The sequence below is a fragment of the Vespa mandarinia genome, chromosome 4, assembly GCF_050613455.1.
Source record: "Vespa mandarinia isolate Hongniang chromosome 4, ASM5061345v1, whole genome shotgun sequence".
Classification (NCBI taxonomy): domain Eukaryota; kingdom Metazoa; phylum Arthropoda; class Insecta; order Hymenoptera; family Vespidae; genus Vespa; species Vespa mandarinia.
This window is the reverse complement of record NC_140813.1, coordinates 6,235,033-6,253,853: the sequence shown is the minus strand read 5'-3', so window position 1 is coordinate 6,253,853 and position 18,821 is coordinate 6,235,033. Positions and strand designations below refer to the sequence as shown.

General features: G+C 32.3%; 1 protein-coding gene across 2 annotated transcripts in view; it reads left to right on the top strand.

The window, feature by feature from the left end:
- The window catches only part of LOC118450250 (unconventional myosin-XVIIIa), a 71,801-nt gene that overhangs the window by 46,950 nt on the left and 6,030 nt on the right, over positions 1–18,821 (top strand). For both annotated transcript variants that reach the window (XM_085656419.1, XM_035885875.2), the window contains 3 exons: positions 15,739–15,867; positions 16,453–16,596; positions 16,840–16,929. In XM_085656419.1, the coding sequence (XP_085512545.1) occupies positions 15,739–15,867; positions 16,453–16,596; positions 16,840–16,929 (363 nt within the window). The remainder of the gene's footprint in view (positions 1–15,738; positions 15,868–16,452; positions 16,597–16,839; positions 16,930–18,821) is intronic.

Sequence of the window (18,821 nt, the reverse complement as noted above, 5' to 3'; positions counted from 1 at the left end):
TCTCCTTTTCTCCCAGATAAACTCGAAACTTTCTCAGATAATACTCGAAGTTTCTCGCAGATCGATAACGAATATTTTTTAGTAATAACAGTCATTATCGTGTTTTATCGCATGTGGAGCATAATATCAACTAATAAAAAAAAAAAAAAAAAAAAAAAAAAATTAAACGATTGAGAGATAAGGAAATGACTACGTCAAATTAACATGATCCGTGTGTATCTACAAACCGAAATGTACTTGGACTACTTTAATGCGTACACGCGATTGATCTTCAATCGTTCGTTCGATTCCATAGGTGGCCATCGTACAGACTTTCGAGTTCTAAACTGGGACGACTTTCATGCTAACTTCTTCCTCTTTTTTTCCTTCCTCTTTTATTTTACCTTTTATAGTTCGTAAAATTCGATCGACGCTAAATTTAGAGTAATAAAAAAAAAAAAAAAAAAAAAAGAAAAAAAAAATTCGATTCCAACGACAGCGTTACTACATCTTGAACTTTCACAATTTTACACTTTTCTTTTCTTCTTATTTTTCTCTTCTTTTTAATCTTTTTCGTTCGATGCATTCAATGAACTAGAAAAAATATATAGAACTAGGAAAAACTAGAAAACTATAAAGAATTAAACGAAAAGAAAAGAAAAGAAATAATTTTAATGGCATGTATTAAATTGATAAAAGAAGAAATAATTTTAATGGCATGTATTAAATTGATAAAATAAAAAAAAATTATATTATCTCGATATCCAGTCGCAAAAGAACAATTAATTTTTATACATGTTGATCTACAGTATTTCGAAACTATATAATAATATCTTTTTCGTTATTTTCTTTTTTCTTTCTTTTGTATTTCTTTTTTTTTTCTTTTTTCTTTTTTCTTTTTTTCCTCGAAACGGTAACTCGACTCGATAATTTCTACGGTATACTTCTCGAAAGTGAAATGTAACAAATTTCGAAAGTGTATTCCGAGCACTTCGACAGTCGACTGAAATGCGATAGGGAAAGTTTAAAAGAGACGTTCGTTCTCTTTCGATTATTCTAATCGTTCTAAGAGGAGGAACATACACGATCTTATAGTATACGAAATTGGATGATCCGGTGAGCGTAACGAATGAAATTGAGACGAATGATAGGATAGGATACTCGCGTATCTTATTTTAAATGAAAGTAAAACTTATTGGTACGAACGGTAGGGAAGATTAAATTGTTAGAATCGGATCAATGTACTTACTTACTTAGATAATGTAACTAAGTGCACGCGCGCACATATATTTGTGTACATTGGTAAAGAACTTGAATCTTATTCGAGAGGGTTACTACTCGCATGGAAAAGGCCAACTTTCTCTTTGAATCAATTCGATAATGATTCCGTTATCGGCCAAAGGGCGAAAGAGCGAAATCGTTTGCTTCTTGAGTGGCTCGACCGCTTTCGAACATTCACGAAATCGTCCAGACTCCATTTTCTTTCTGAATATAATGGATCAAAATGAGATCATTTTTTTTGTCATACGAATTTCTTTCAGATTTTTTTTTCTTTTCTTTTTTTTTTTTTTTTTTTTTTTTTTTTTTAATTATTACAAACAAATTTTTTACACATTTTTTATATCGGAAATTGCGACTTATACGTTTAGTTACTTAGGTTATCTTTAAAAAATTTACATTTTTATTTTATTTATTTATTTATTTTTTGCATATAATTATTGGTGAGGTATATAATTTTATAAAGATATTTTTGAGGTTTAACATAATGAAAATTGATTATTATCTTTTATAATATTCTATCTGCATTATATTCTAATAATATATAATAATAATTCGAAGAATATTCTATCTGTATTATACAAATGTAGGTAAAAATAATTCTGTAATTTCCTCTTGTGTTTATATTAAATAAATTTATTTTTATATTTTATTACTATTACTAGAAATAAATAAATATTTAATATAAATATTTTCATAACATTCTTTAAAAGATACAATTCAACCGTGAAATATTTTTTTTATATCTTTTTTTATATATTTTTTATTTCTTGAAGGTAGTTTGATAGATCTCATAAAAAACATTTATCCTCTTTTCTTCTCAGATCATCCATAAATATCAAAGCAAATTTAAAAGTGGAGAAAATTTTTAAAATAATTTTATCACTTTCAAATAAATTTTATTTTTCATATTAAAACACGATATTATTTGAATAAAAATTTGTATGCCCATGAATCAGGGATATTTCATGAAATAAATGAAGTCCATTCTCTCGATCGTACTATTCAAATAGTTCTTCCCGACACTTTTGTTCTCATGGTAGGCAAAAGCTACGGTCTCGTTGAAAGGAACAATGTAGTCACCCTTATGAAAGAGTGGTAGATCATAATGGTAGTAAATATCGGCTTTTATGACGAAAGCGAAGAACCATTACTCGCTCTAAAAGTTTCGATTTCGTGAAGAGACTCGCGGATTTTTCGGCTATCAAAATGGAGAAAAGTAGATGCGAATAACTTCGAAGAAAAAAAAGAAAAAAAGGACATGCACGTAAGACTTTCTCATGGCCCACATTCGTGCCACTGCATTTCATCTAACTTTCTGTTCGTCAGAACAGGTAATCTTCCATACTTGGCCCTACGATTCACGAAAGTGCACCTTTCTTGAATTGTTGGCCTGTTTCATTTGGTCACGCATATAAAAAAAAGAAACTTGTTCTTTTTTTATTTATTTATTTATTTGTTTTTTTTTTTTTTTTTTTTTTTTTTTTTTTTTTCTTATTAAATTTAAATTCGTTCTCTTCTCTTAATTGTATGTAAGACGTAATTTTTAATTTGAATATCTCATTCGTACATTTTATTATAGTTATGAAAATAATTCCTCCTTGTTTTACGGACAGCCATCTTTTTCTTTTTGATCGTAACTACGAACGATCATTTTGAATTGAAATTTTTTTCGAATGATCGATTTGACGTAATTGAAATCGAATGATCGAAAGTAAACTCGTTCGTTGACTGAATTATAACGAAGATATAACGAGTAAGGAGAATTCGTAAGGTTTGTTCTGAAACCACCGTAATTGTGTTCGCCATGTCTAATTGATAGAATCCTTTTTTATTTCTCTTTAAGGTGTTTGCGACAATTCTTAAGTTGTGTGAATGTCTGTATGAAAGAACTGGTACCGGCACGAAGAAATAACTTTTTCTTGCAATATGGCCGCCATGTTAGTCAGTAACAGTGCAAACTACTATGTCTCTTCTGTGGGCATCTGCACTTGCTTTCGTTTCTTCCTCTTCCTTGACACTGAGGCTAAGCGCCTTCCTCGTGCCAAAGTCGTTTTCTCGGACCATAAATCTCTCCTCGATCGACGTTCTTTTATTTTTATTCCGATCATTTTTTTGTTTCTTTTTTTCTTCTTTTTCATATTTTAACGAGGATTTTAATTCGACAATCAAAAAGAAAGAAAAAAAAAAAAAGAACAAAATAATACATTTCTATCAAATTACTATAATATTTTTTTACCATAATCCATTTGTCTTAATAACGGATATTTGAAAAACAGCTCATACGTTATTACTCTTAATTTATTTGATTTTACAAATACCTCTCAGTTAATAAATTTTTTTTTTCGTTTTTGGTAATTACGATTATAATAATCGTACGAATTTATTATTATTATCTTTGTATTTCTATCGATTTGAAAAGAATAGATACCATTAGATAATTAAAGAAAAGTGAAATAAGTTCCTAGATTTCTAAGGAAAATATAACATGTGTGTGTGTGTGCTGTGTGTGTGTGTATGCGTGTATACCAAAATACAGTTACACACAGAAATGAAGGAAATATAGAAACAGAAAGGAATAAGCATTAGAACGAGATATATTTCATGTATATGAGTAATGATTACGTCAGGCCATAACGAATATAGACAAAGTTTATTTGTGCGTATGCCCAGTTATCGCTTAATGACGCGACGTCGGTATAGCTCTTTTATGTGTCCCTCTGCATATAAACCAACGACTTGCACTCGATAACCTCGGTTAGTCGAACGTTTCTTCCATGGTTGTCTCTCTATAATATAATAATGTCTGTATTTTGTATCATTTATTTTTCTTTTTTATAGCGAACGTTCCAGAAATCATTAGCTCTCAAATTAATGTAATAAAATTCAACGGAAATTTTCATAATTAAAATAAAATAAAATAATATGGAATTAATTGTAAATCAATTAATAACGAGGAAAAGGATATTATCGATTAATTTATTTAAAAAATTATACGATATAGGATATAAATTATACGAGTAATTCAGTAAATTTATCCATTTGATAAATTTATGAGGATAATTAAAGAAAGTAGCCTATACTCGATGCGTATACTTCGAAGAATTCGATTCTCGAGGTATCCGGGGTAACCTTTCCGCAACGGAAGTGAGACCGCTGGTCGTACTCGCGCATGCCACTTCAAACACGTATATGTGTATGTGTTTGGAATTATAAATGAAGATTGTACGATCGGCCAAAGCTAATATATACTACGAATTATGGCGCCAAAGAGAAACGATACAACTATGCACAAGGTCGATAATACTAACGGCTTTTCTAATGAAGGAATTATGACAAAATTAAAAAAACAAATCTAATAAAACGTTTATTGTTGTTATTATTACTATTATTATTATTATTTTTTTCCTTTTTCTCGAAGTTTTATATCAGGATTTCATCAAAATCAATTTCCATTCGATCGCGCGTTTAGGATTTTGTAATACACTTTTTGATTATTACACATTATTATAAATTCGTATATATTTTTTTAATATATTTAGGATATTGTATTATTATCGATTTGATGATATTATTATTGGAACTATTATGACTATTTCTTGATACGACATTTACATGATTCCTTTCGATCTCTTTGAACTAGTATTTCCATCAATTTTATCTGAAATTTTCTCTCAGATTGATCAATAAAGAGATCAATTAATATTGTAATACCACAATACTCTAGATATTTATTTTAATTTTCATGTTAATAATAATAATCCATTTCTCATTGAACAATTTATTTATAATGTTTCTACAATATTTTTGTACGTCGGATTCATTTTCAAAAATGCCTTAAAGGACCGAGACGACTTTTGCAGTGAAGAAAACATATCCATGAAATTAAATAATAATAATAATGATAATAATAATAATAATAATAATAATAACAATAATAACAATAATAATAATAAAAATAATGAGAATAAAAATCGACATCGTAATATCGAATGATACAAACGTCATACAGAGAAAAGAAAAAAAGAAAAGAAAAAAAATCACGATTTATGCACCGTTAGCAATAGAAATAAAAAAAATGAAAAAAAAAATAAATAAATAAAAGAAGAAAAAAACTCTCGAAACGAGAAACAGTAACAATAGTGCCAATCATTATTTCCGTCACAGCCGCGAGTTACAAAAAAAAGAAAATTTCCCCAATTATCTCAAAACTCTAGGCTTTTACATGCGTACATTTACGCAAACATACAAAAAGCAGTCATACTCAAAAAAAAAAGTAGTAATAGCAAAGAAAGTATTATAGCAGTAAAAGAACATGCGAGTTGGTAAAGAACCCGTCTCATTATTAGCAAACCGCACGAGCGTGTGGTTAAAAAAAAAATAGAAAAAAGTAATAATAATAATAATAATAATAATAATAATAATAATAATAATAAGTTTATCTCGTTTAAAAATACAAATAATATATAATGATGATAGAATGACGAAATAATAATAATAATAATAATAATAATAGTAATAATAATGACAAATAGAATAATTTAATTCTCATTAGGAAATAGTAAAAAGTCGATGGAGTTAAAGATCGCTCGATATAGAAATTAAAAGGATCAAGTAAATTCCGTCGTTTGACGTTTACTTAGAAAACGGTAACGACTAGTCACCATTCGTGTGTGTAAGTCGTAAACTAGATACAGATCAAGAAACGCCATTGCTTATCCGAGCGAGCGACGTGGTAGGTCAGGTTCGCACGATGAACGTATAAGATCGAGATCGTAAAGCGTACAGTGACATGCTCTCTACTATCTCCGCCTACCCTCCGATTGTTTATTCTTATATATCAATCGAAATTTTATATGATTTCTTTCGTAATTTCTTTGTTAAAATTTATCTCTTTGTAAACAAAATTATTATTAAAAAAAAAAAAAAAAAAAAAAAAAAAATAAAAGGATTTGTCCTTTTTAAATACACGCGATACAATTTCGATAAATGATGAATATAGAATTTGATTAATTTAAATTTTAATTGATTCAGTTCTTAAATTAATGATTGAATTTATTTGAGGATAGCTTTGATCGATACGAAAATAGAAGATAGATATAATTAATTGAAATTAAAGTTAAAGACGATTGACATGAAATTAAATTGAAAATCAATTCACCGAATGATTTCTTTAGAAATTCGAAGAGAATGAAATTAATTATAGATCAAACGAAATTTTATAATCTTCGTCGTCGTAAATCATGAAATCGTATATATGTACTTGTATATATCCAATAAGAAAAAAAAAAATATCTAAGAAAAAAAGAAAGAATAAAAATAAAATTGAACTAATGCTTTTGGCGTAATTAATGGTTAGCACGTTGAGAGAGAGACAGAAATAAAGAGAGAGAAAGAAAGAGAAAGAGAGAGAGAAAGAGAAAGAGAAAGAGAAAGAGAGACTTGAGGAGTCGAGGAAAGGTACTTATGTGCGGTAATGAGGAGAGCACGTATGACGGTCGAGAGAGACGAGTTTCTCACACGTCGTGTTTTTCTTTGCCACTTTGAAGAAGAGGGGAAGCGGAAACGTCGGTGAGCGAACTAGCTGGCGAGCGCCGGCTTTCGAGCTGGTTGCTGTTACCTTACCAAGTAATCGGCTTAGGGCTCGGATTCCTTATTTCCACCCTGCGGTTAATTGCCGTCAGGTAGACGCTGCTACTGCTACCTTTCTCCTCCTCCATCTTTCTCTTCTTCTTCTTTTTCTTCTTCTTCTTCTTCTTCTCTTGTTTCCTATTCTTCTTGTCCTCTTCCTCCTTCTCTTCCATTTTTCTCTTCTTCTTTTTCTTCTTCTTCTTCTCCTGTTTCCTATTCTTCTTGTCCTTCTTCTTTTTCTTCTTCTTCCTCTCCTGTTTCCTATTCTTCTTGTCCTTCTTCTTCTTTTTGTTCTTCTATTTCTTCTCCTCCTGTTTCCTATTCTTCTTGTTCTCCTCCACCTCCTCCTCCTCCTCCTCCTCCTCCTTCTTCTTCTTCCTCTTCTTCTTCTTCTTCCTCTTCTTCTTCTTCTTCTTCTTCCTCTTCTTCTTCTTCTTCTTCTTCCTCTTCTTCTTCTTCTTCTTCTTCTTCCTCTTCTTCTTCTTCTTCTTCTTCTTCTTCTTCTTCTTCCTCTTCCTCTTCTTCTTCTTCCTCTTCTTCTTCTTCTTCTTCCTCTTCTTCTTCTTCTTCTTCTTCTCTGCGTTTCTTTCTCTTATTCATCTTTTCTTGGGATCTCACGAAGAACCAGAGAGCTTCCGACTCCTAACATTCTTTTTGATCTCTACTCTCATCTTAATGCAAAACTTAAACCTTATCATTTTTTTTTTTAATTTTCTTTTATTTTTTTAATTTTTTTTTTTAAGAAGACTGTTTTCTTCTTATTATGTTTCATATAAATATTATCGTCATTCTTAGTACTATGAGGAAATCAAATGATACTGGAGTAAATTTAACTACGAGTATCTAATTGAACTGTTTATTGATTGATATGCTTAATTATGATAAGTAATAAGTTATAATAATGATAATAATAATAGTAATAATAATAATAATAATAATAATAATAATAATAATGATGATGATGATGATGATGATGATGATAATGATGATGATGATAATGATGATGGTGAATAAGAATAATGATGATGATGATAATGATGATGATGATGATGATGATGAATCTCGTATAAGAAATAAAAATGTCAATAGATACGTAATAACGATAAACACAATAGTCTTATTCATCATAGAAAAGAGAATCTTTATAGAAAATTTAATTAGAAATTTAATCACAATTAAAAAATGAATTCGTTCGAATTTAAACGAATTAAATAAAAATCGAAAGTACCACAAAACAAAATTCATGATTCAATAACATTGCTGCGAATCGTCCAACAAGGTAAGAAAAAGTCTTTCCTCTTCAAGTCTTTCCTCTCCACCAACTCCTCTCTTCCCCGCCCTCTCCACCACTCCTTTTCTCTCCTCTCTTCTCCTCTCATCTCTTCATTTCGTTTCGTCTCTCCTTTCTCCGTTCCGTCGGAGTAGGCCAGCCGAGGCATTCTCGACGATGTTGACGGGTCGCTTTCGAAAGGGGCAACTTGCGACGACAAGAAGAAGAATAAGTGGAGGAGGAGAAGGTGGAAGATGGCGTCGACTTCGAGCCAACGTTTGTCGAATTTCTTGGTGACGTCTGTCAGCCTGGAGAGATCTATCGATCGGATTCGATGCAACAACGACACGAGATCTTTCCTCCTCTCTACTATAGAATCTCTTAACCAGCATCGTTCAAGAGGCGAACGTACTGTCGACCTCCTTCTCCTCTCTTCTTATCCGTTTTACGTTTCCCCCGTAATTCGACGAATTCAAGAGAGATCGTCAAGTTTTTCCATGTTTCTTTGACGTTCGATTCAATTGATCGCCAAGTGATTTCTTCTTTTTTATCTTTTATTTTTGTTTTTTTTTCTTTTTTTTTTTTTTTTTCCTTGATATTTATTCATTGGTAGAATTTGTATTACGTTAAAAGAGAATATGCCGCAAGGTGTATGGTTTTTATAAGATTGCATCTAATAGACGCATTGATGCATTTACGAAAAGAAAGAGATCGTAAAAAGTTAAAGCTAGCTTTTGTCCTCGATTAGAATTGAATTATACAGTAGCTTGTTGTAGAATGTCAGCATCATCTCTACTTATAACTATAAATACGTATGTAAATTATATCTAGATACTCGAAATAATTAATAATTATTAATATTTTCTAATAAATCATTATTATTATTATTATTATTATTATTATTATTATTATTATTATTATTATTATTATTATGTATTATTGCTATATACTGCACGTAATTCAATTTTACTGATATCTCCCTTCTCTTATAGTTTCTTAAAATTGATATTTAAAAAAAAAAACAAAAGAGAAAATACATATAAATATATACGTCCTTATTTATACAATTGCGAATTAATTAATAATACTTTTAGTTATGTTAATCCTAGATAAATAATATCTCATATAAAATGATTCATCCGAATTATTTCTCCTTGAATACAACTTGAATAAGAAATTAATTAACTTCTTCGTGTATAGATAATACGTATACATATATACGTATACATATATTTCTACAAAATAGGGAAAAAGAAGAACAAAAAAACAATCTTATGGTTTCTGTTCATTTCCATGTCGTCGTCTACCTTCGCAAGTATCGATTGTGTAGATCTGTGTAGATGAGAAAAGACACTGATATGCGCATGTTACAAATAAACAAAATAAATATTCTATCCCTCTCTCCTTTCCCCCCCCCTCTCTCCTTTCCCCCCCCTCTCTTTCTCTCTTTCTCTCTCTTGAGAAACGTACACCTGACTTGTACTCATGCGAGCCTTTCTACGAGAAGAGCGATAACGACGACGACGACGACGAAGACGAAGAAGAAAAAGAAGAGTAGAAAGAGGAGGAGAAAGAGGAGGAAAAAGAGGATGAGGCCCCACTATTCGAGTCAGTCAGTCCTCCGTTGGTCATGCTCGCGATCGGCCTCGCGATCGTTCTGCTCTCGATCGAACTTCTTTCGCGCCACTGTTCTTCCATTTGAATACGATCGCGAACATTGTGACTTCGATTTAAGAATTGATTTCTGGTGCCACGAGTGTTTTATCACATTATTCTTTGTATTATATTATTTTCTTATTTTTTTTTATTATTATTATTTTATATATATATATATATATATATATATATATATATAAAATATATATATATATATATCGATTGCGATTACGAGAAAGAGAGAGAGAGAAAGAGAGAGAGAGAGAGAGAGAACGATATTATTTAAGTAGATAATAAATACCGTGCATTAGTACGAATGCTTTTATAATTAATTTCTTAATTAATCGATCAATTTTCATTTATTTAAACGTTTCATTAATAATATCTTGCAAAGATATACACGAAAGGAATCATCGAAAGTTATCGTTTCACTTGTTGTCCGATAATCTTTTCAATAGAAATTTAATGGTTAGATAAAATTTTCGTTAGATAATATAGATAATAATTTGTCGATATTAAAATAATTGAAATTGATAGATGTCCGTCGTTAAATAAGGATAAAATTTTAATATTAAATGTCTATTATTAATTTCGATCGAGTCTTCTTTTCAATCGTAAGAAATCGAACGTCGCATCGTTGAATTTAAACACTTTGGCACGATCGTGCGAATTGGCATGCGACTAGAAACAACAACCGGTACTTTCGATTACTTTACCGTATGAATAAACCGCAATTCTAATTCGCTCGATATAACACGAAGGGGAAGTTCGAAGGGACAAATCGTTAATTATTTATCGTGTGTTTTACGTGACCGTGCTATTTGAATAAGAAAAGAGAAAGAAAGATAGAGATAGAGATGGAGAGTCGTCGATTTCTTAATTAACCTGCAAGAGAAAGGAAGGAACAGGAGAGAAAGGGAAGAGGAGAAGAGAAAGAGAGAGAGAGAGAGAGAGAGAGAGAGAGAGAGAGAGAGAAAAAGAGAGAGAGAAAGAAAGTCTGTGGCCACCGGTACCTGTTTGCTTCGATAACGGTAAACATCATCGAGCTGTGGGTAAAGTACCTGCCGGACCACTAGTAACGTCTCCATACTCTACGGATACAACGAGAGTAAATGGAAAATGATAAATAAATATGTATTTTAATATATTCTCATATCCTATCGAACCTATGTTAAGAGAAAATCGATCAGCTTCGTATCAAATTTTAATTTAAAAATATCTATCGAGAGATATGAATCTCGTTTCATAATACATGTTTAGATTCTATAAAAATCAACAATTAATGTTCAATAATATTCAACAGATATCGATTGGCGAAGAAAATATGTCAATAGTGATTGATATATCGTTTAATTTATTAGAATTCATGTTCGAAGGATTCATAAGATTTATAAATATCTTTGATTAATTTTGAGAATATCGATTGGCGAAAGAGAAAAGTCAATTATGATTTGTGATATCGTTTTTCTTAATTTGTTCAGAATGAAAATTCAAAGAGTCGATAATGAAAAGTCAATTATGATCGAGATATCTTTTTTCTTCCTTTTTTTTTCTTTCTTTTTTTTTTTTTTTTTTTTTTCTTCAATTTCTTCATAACAAAAATTCAAGGTATCCGTAAAAGTTATAAATTTGTTCGAGAGACCGTGAAAAATATCCAGTTTTTTTCTTTTAATGTAACGACATAATCAATTTAATTAGACTACAAAATAATACATAAATTAAATGGTATGTAGAAGAATAGACTTATTAACGGGGAAGGCAAAGGCGTTGTCGCGAAAAGTCTCGTTAATGACGATTATAGTGTATTTGATGATAGATTAGATGTAGCTTTACTGAATGCAACTTGAAGAATAACGATGGTCCTTTCAACGCACGATGATAACTTAGATCTTCGTGCTGGTAATGAAGAAAGTCTTCTTTTAAAATAAAGCCGTAGTGTGTTGCTTCATACCATTCTACGAACCATAAGAGCTTCTTCGTGCTGGATAATTACATCCCTATCGTAAACACGAAACTCTACAAGTCCGTAGTTCCTACGAACTATAGTGATTTAGATAAATCGATACTTTATCGAACACGTTTTCTATATCGTAATACTTTTCCTTTTTCTTCTTCTATTTATTTTTCTACACGAAAAAAACATTTACAAATATAATAAATTTTAATAGATCGAGCAAAGAAAGTGATCGTAATTATACATAATTACGATAGATTATGATGAATGTTTTATGATAAATACGATTAGAGAGGCACCATTTCATTGTAAGACGAATGTAATAGTTTTTCATTAACGATCACTATAATATCGTTATAATAATTATGAACAACAGCGATAAATATGATTGCGTTCGTTAAATATGACGATGGACATATCAAAAAAAAAAAAAAAAATTAATTTCGATCATAACGACAATGATAAACGTATTGTAATAAATATAAATGTAAAATTTTTAAATATGTACGAAGAACTTCATCTTTTCATTACTTCTTCTTCTTTTCTTCTTTTTTTATTGTTTCTGTTTTTTTTTGTTCTTTTTTTTTTTTTTTTTTTGTTCTTTTTTTCGGTCTTTTTGTTTTGTCATAACACAGAAATTCATTCTGAATCGGTAGCTCTTTTATCCACATGCAAAGACACACACAAACTATCCTTTCAATGAAAATGATAAGCGGGTATTGAAACGATGCCTGGCCGCATCTTGCCAAGCGCGAAGATCCCTGCAACCGGCTTGAAGATAATCATTCTCTCTCTCTCTCTCTCTCTCTCTCTCTTTCTCTCTTTCTCTCGCCCCTCCCTCTCTTATTTCCCTTTCTCTCTATATCGCATATCTCCTTCCGTTACGTCTCCGTTTCTCATCGAGCTCACCTTTATGCAGCTTTTACGGCACTTAAGTTAGTCTCAGCTCGTTCGTAGAAGAATCTCTCATTCTCTCAGATCGATTCTTTCAAAAGGACGAACATTTTGAAAAACTAGTATAAATATAAAGAAATAGAAAGAGATAAGGAATAATCCGATGTGATAAATGGACCATGTTGGAGAAGATAAATTCGGGGAAAAAAAGTGAGCAATGGAATTCGACGAGTTAAGAATAAGACCGGTTTATCAGTGACAACAACAACGAAAAAATAAAAAAGTATAAGTAAAAGGTTGATCGAAAACACGAGGATCCGCTTACAAGAATTCTATTTCTTTTCTTTTTTTTTTTCTTTCCTTTTTTTCTTTTTTTTTCTTTTTTTTCTATTTTTTCTTTTTTTTTTCTTTTTTTTTTTTTTTAAATCTTTTTAATCTTTTTAACATTGCCTCCTTAAAGATGTTAGACAACGCTACAAAATGGATGAGTAGCGGGAGCTCGCGTTTGCTCAAAGCCAAGAGTAGTCCGAACATTTCTAAGATGTCACCGAGCAACAGCAAGGAAGTAAATTCACGATCGAAAAATCCGTCTCGGTTGAACGAATCAACTACGATAAATAACAACAATAAGACAACGTCTCGAGTTAACCGTTCGACTTCAAGGACACCTGGAAAAGGTGAACAAACAACTACAGTTCGAGTTGCTACATCACCGAACGTCGATATATCGAAAACAAGAGGACAGATATTGAGCAAGAATCGACGAGCGATTTCGGAAAGTCCGATAAAAATAACGTGCTCACAGAAAAATGATAAAAAAAAGGCACCCGTCAAATCAACCGTATCATCATCATCATCATCATCAACATCATCATCTTGTACCATACTGGAGGACAGAAGTCTCCTGAAAAAGGGACTAACTTATGCACCTGCAAAATTACCGAAAAAGCCGGAAGCCCTAAGGAAGAATCTTGATCGTTCGATCAGTTTAATGAACGTACCGAAAGAGACGAATTCCTTGGTTGTTCAGATCCCTAATGAGAAGAATAAAAAAGATGAACCGACGAAAAAGAGACAGAGTATGAACAGATCGATCAGCATGTGGAATGTCCAATCGTCTTCGAAGATGGAAGTTTATAGCAATAATCAGTCCAAGAGGAATATGCCATTAAATACAATGTTGTGCTCAAGACCAAGTAAAATACCACTATTGGCTGGTAGAATATCTAACTTGGGTCGATCTCTCGCCGATCTATCGCAGGTAGATCGGAGTGGTGAGTCGACGCTTTTTCGGCTTGCAAAAACGAACGTCGTGAACGTTATCGAGCCAGATCTCGATCGTTCCATCGACGAACGAATTTATGAGAATTGTCGAGAGGCAATTGGTGAAAGAGTTTTAGATAAGGAAGAGTCCTCGTCTCGAATTGGAACAAATCTCGAGGAACGAGCAGCTCGTTTGATGGCTGAATTGGATGATGATGATAATGATAACGGGCCAACGACCATGGACAGAACTGACAAAGGAGAGATAAAAGAAATGATCGATTCCGTCGATCGAGTTGACGGTGTCGATCTCGAAAACAGCGAAAAATCGTCAAAGAATCGAGAAATTCCGGTAAGTAACGAAATGAAATTATCCGATAGTGATAAGAAGAAAATGGATAAAACGACGATCGAAAAGGAAAGCACTGGAAATATAAAGGAACTTAGGTGTAATTGGGAACGACAATCAAGGGATATCAAAGAAGAAAAACAAGAAATCAAGAAAATCGTAGTCTCGAATGATACATTAGATAATAAAAAAAAGCTCTTAGGGAAGAGAACGAAAGAGATCGAACATTTGGTTAATTTCTTTAATTGTAAAAATGCTGAATCTTCGTCAACGACAAACGAGAACTCCCGGGATCCATGGATCAAAACGAAGAACAACTTAGTACCGGGTTATTCATCGATAGAGTCGAACTTGAAAAAAAATAATAAAGAATCGAAGAATGCCAATGAGTACAGTAACGGTTACGTGTCGGATGGTAATTGTTCAGAAGATAGCGGACATATTAGTAACGAAAATGAAGTTGAGTGGAAAGATGGTGGCCAGAGTGAACAAATCCGTGGTAGCTTTGAGAAAGAACGAGGATCATTCTTTGAGGAAATACCACGTAACGAGGAAGATCGTACTATCGGTGTTTTTGATTCATCTTCCCATGTCGTACGCAGATTCGTTCGTTCGGAAAAAAAGGATATCGTTATGGTTACCAAAAATAATCCTTCGGCATCCAGCGAAGCTAGTAGCATCGATAGTTGCAGAGAGGACGTTTCCAAAGCTATCAATGGATACGAAGTATCTAGAGATTCTTGGAAAACTCCCAGATCTGCACATTCGTCTGGTTCCAACGTTGGTAGACAGGTCTGTCCAGGGTTGCTTAACAATCGATATTATCGAATTGTCGATTTGTCATCGTAAAATCAATTGTGTCAAATAACACTCGCTAATTAACTCGAAAGATTTGAATTAGCATTTAACGTTTAAATCGATTTTAAATGTTTAAATTTAATTATCAATTCATTAACGAGGATGATCGTTGCATCACAAAATTAACAATATTTTTTTTTTCTTATCAGGAAATATCATATTACAACTGGCATAAAGTTCTTATATCGTATTGTTTTTACATCGAATGATCTTCGCTATGAATAATGAATACTTATTATTTCTCCTATAGTTGTAACAAGTTATTTTGTATCACGAGATGTCCCTTTTGACGAAATGCCAGATGTCTTTCAATTTGTTTTGCTCGCTTAATACGTTATTGAAACTTCAAAATAAATTATCTCTTAATATTTTGAATCTGTTAATATAAATCTACGTAAGTGTTTATTTGATACTGATCCGTCGTGCCAGTAGTAAAATTACAATTATATAATTTTCTACAATTTAATCTCGTTTTCTAATCATTATCAATTTGCCAAATTGTCGTAAAAGCAAGTCTCATTGAACGTTTATTGTCCAATAGTTTACAGTGATTTACTAGTATCTAACTGACATCATTTTTTTAATCTTATTTTATTTTTTATACAGATATTCTTCAGATCGGGGACCTTAGAAAGATTAGAAGCTCAGAGAGACGAGAAGCTCACTGGACATATTATCCTCCTTCAAGCTCGATGCAGAGGATATCTTGCTCGCCGAAAACTTAACACATTGAAGGTAATCGATAATTTTTAACGAGTTTGATATAGTATTTTGTCATAACTTTTCTACTGCACTTTCAATAACAAAATCCTATTAAGTCCTATTTCTAATAATAATCTTTACTTACGTATTTCATTATTATTAGTAAAACAATGTAATTGGATATCATGATAACAAGAAGCTACAAATGTTTCTATTTATGAAAAAAATAATTTCCGATTAGTAATCGGCGAATTTGATATAAAAGTAATTAACAAAACTTACATTATTTATTTTATATATATATATATATACACATATGCAGATGTTCAATATGTAGATTCATGAAAGATAATCAAATTACATAGATTTTTTAATTGCTTAAGCAAGCTAATTATCGCAAAGATATTTCAATTACTCATCTTTTTTTTCCTATATTTTCATTTTTATTCGTTTTTCTTTTCTTTTTTTTTTCTAATATCCATAATTTAATACATTGACGTATAGTACTGGATGTTGTTGATCTTGACCCATAACTGATCGAGAATCATATACGTTTGCAACGTTCAACGATTTTTCATTTACATAATATGTAATAAAATGTTGTTTATCTTCTCACAGCTGCAAGACCTCGCGGTGAGATGTATTCAAAGGAACGTGAGGAAGCTGATGTCGGTGCGAGAATGGCCATGGTGGAGATTGTACGTGAAAGTCGCGCCTCTCTTAAATGTTCATCGGACCGAGGATCAGTTAAAGGCGAGAACGGTGAGAAAAAATGTTAATCATGTGTGTATATGAGTAAACTTATCCCTCCAACATCTCCATTTAGCAATGTCTCCTTCGCAAACATATATACACAAATATATACATAGATATATGCTTGTATTGTGTTTTCAATTACCCTAATAATCATTGAATTTCATTTAATTTCATTTAGACGTTTTACTACGATAAAAATATTATTCGCATAGATTTCTCATATTTTTTTTTTTATATTCTTGCTAACAGGAAGAACTTGAAGTACTTCGGGCGAAAGTTGAGAGGCTCGAACAGGAACGGAATCATCTTAAGCATGATAATGATAAACTCGAGGCAAAGGTGAGTAAGATTTTCTAAGGCTGATCTTGATAAATCATTTGTCTTACTCTCGTCAGGAATATACTCGAAGGTAATAATTGTTACTACACACGCTAATCAAGATTTTCACTTTCTCAACTCCTTGGTTAATATCAAGCAATTGTTAATGAAGATGTTAGCGATATGTCGAAGTAGTAACGTGTTCTCTTCATATTACTGGTTTAGGTTTAGGTTAGTGAAAACTGTCTGCCGTTCAGCCGTTCATTACATGCGAATCGTATAATTAGGTTAATTGTACGCTCCGATGCGTACCACAATATACCAGCCTCACAGATTGGATTAAAAGTCCAAGTAAATGAGGTACATAACGAATCGGTACGACTCGGTTATGACCCACATAAACCTACACGTCGAAATTATAATATCGTTATAGTGACTCATCGGATGTGTTTAGCACACAATTTTGGAAACTAACGTCCATCTTAATTATGCATCTAATATATAATACATCGATTAGATAAGAGAGAATTCAATGAGGATAGTTGGTTCACATAGCCTCACCTAATTCAAAGTCTATTCGTTTTTCGATTACAAAATGTTGAGAATTTTAGATAGGAGAACCCAACGACGATTCTTTAATCACATAGTTATATCTAATTCAAAGTCTATTCGTTCTTCAATTATAGAACGTTGAGAATTTTAACACAGGAATCTTGTGACGAAATTAAAATCGAAGTAGATACTTTTATTACTTCAAAAATGAAACAAATTTTTATAAACGGAAGCATATGTTCCGCATCGTTAAACGCCTACACTCGAGGATATAAAGTTTGTATAATGTTGCGCATTTGCTACACTAGTTGGTTGTAGTCGAGCAGATGTATGTCGAGAGAAACCAATAGAGCAAAGTCCGTTTATTCAGGATATCTGGGATAAAACCAAACGATCCGTGAAAAATCGTACAGTTAGACCTATTAATATGGGAGCCAACGTTAGGACATGTGGCAATTTAAATGTTTATAATGAATATGTAACTAGAGCAGTATCACAGTTAATGTTTTTATTCAATAAATCAGACCAACTATGGGCACCCATGAATTTAAATAGAATCATAGAGAACTTTTATAAATGATATACTGTCGATAATAAATTCTTAATATATCTTGGAAGTATGTTAATCAACTGCGAATCAATTGGTAATGCCCACTTATTTGCCATGTTATCTGAATATTTTTTTAAGACTTAACGTTGAACGTGGGTCAGTTCGAACGATCGACGTTCAGATTCTTTTCTCACGAATCCCCGAAGAGAAGTTGGCGAATAGCCAGAGATTCGGCTGGTCGCACGTTTTCATCCTCTTCTTCCTTGCCTCCACGTTTGCTCGTTCGTTCGTTCGTTCGTTTGCTTGCTCACTCGCTCGCTCTTTCACTTAGAATAACTCGGAGGTGACCGCCTCCTCCTCCTTCTCCTCCTCCCTCGCTACGTCCTCACACAGACACCCCGGACGCGTATCTTCTCTCTCTTTCTCTCTTTCTCTCTTTGCGGATCGGCTGACCCAGGAAGAGGCCAGTCGCACCGTGACGCTTTCTCGATACGGGCGTGTAGTTGTTCGACGTTACGCAATCCGCCGAACGAGATGCGACTCTTCGACACGTAATCGAACGATCGAGTGCCGTTCAAACGAGAGCTCTCTGCAAGAAAAGGAAGAGTTCTCACTTAGAGCAACATGCAAACGCAAAGATCGAACGTAAACGGCAAGATTCATTGTGATCTTATTTGAACGATTAGCTAATTTGGAAAAAAAAAAGAGGAAAAACGGTTTGTCAAAATGCCGTCGGTACCATCGTCAACATTCTCGGAAAGCATGACATCAAACAGTCACAATCTGCTCGAATCTAACGTCGATGGTATAT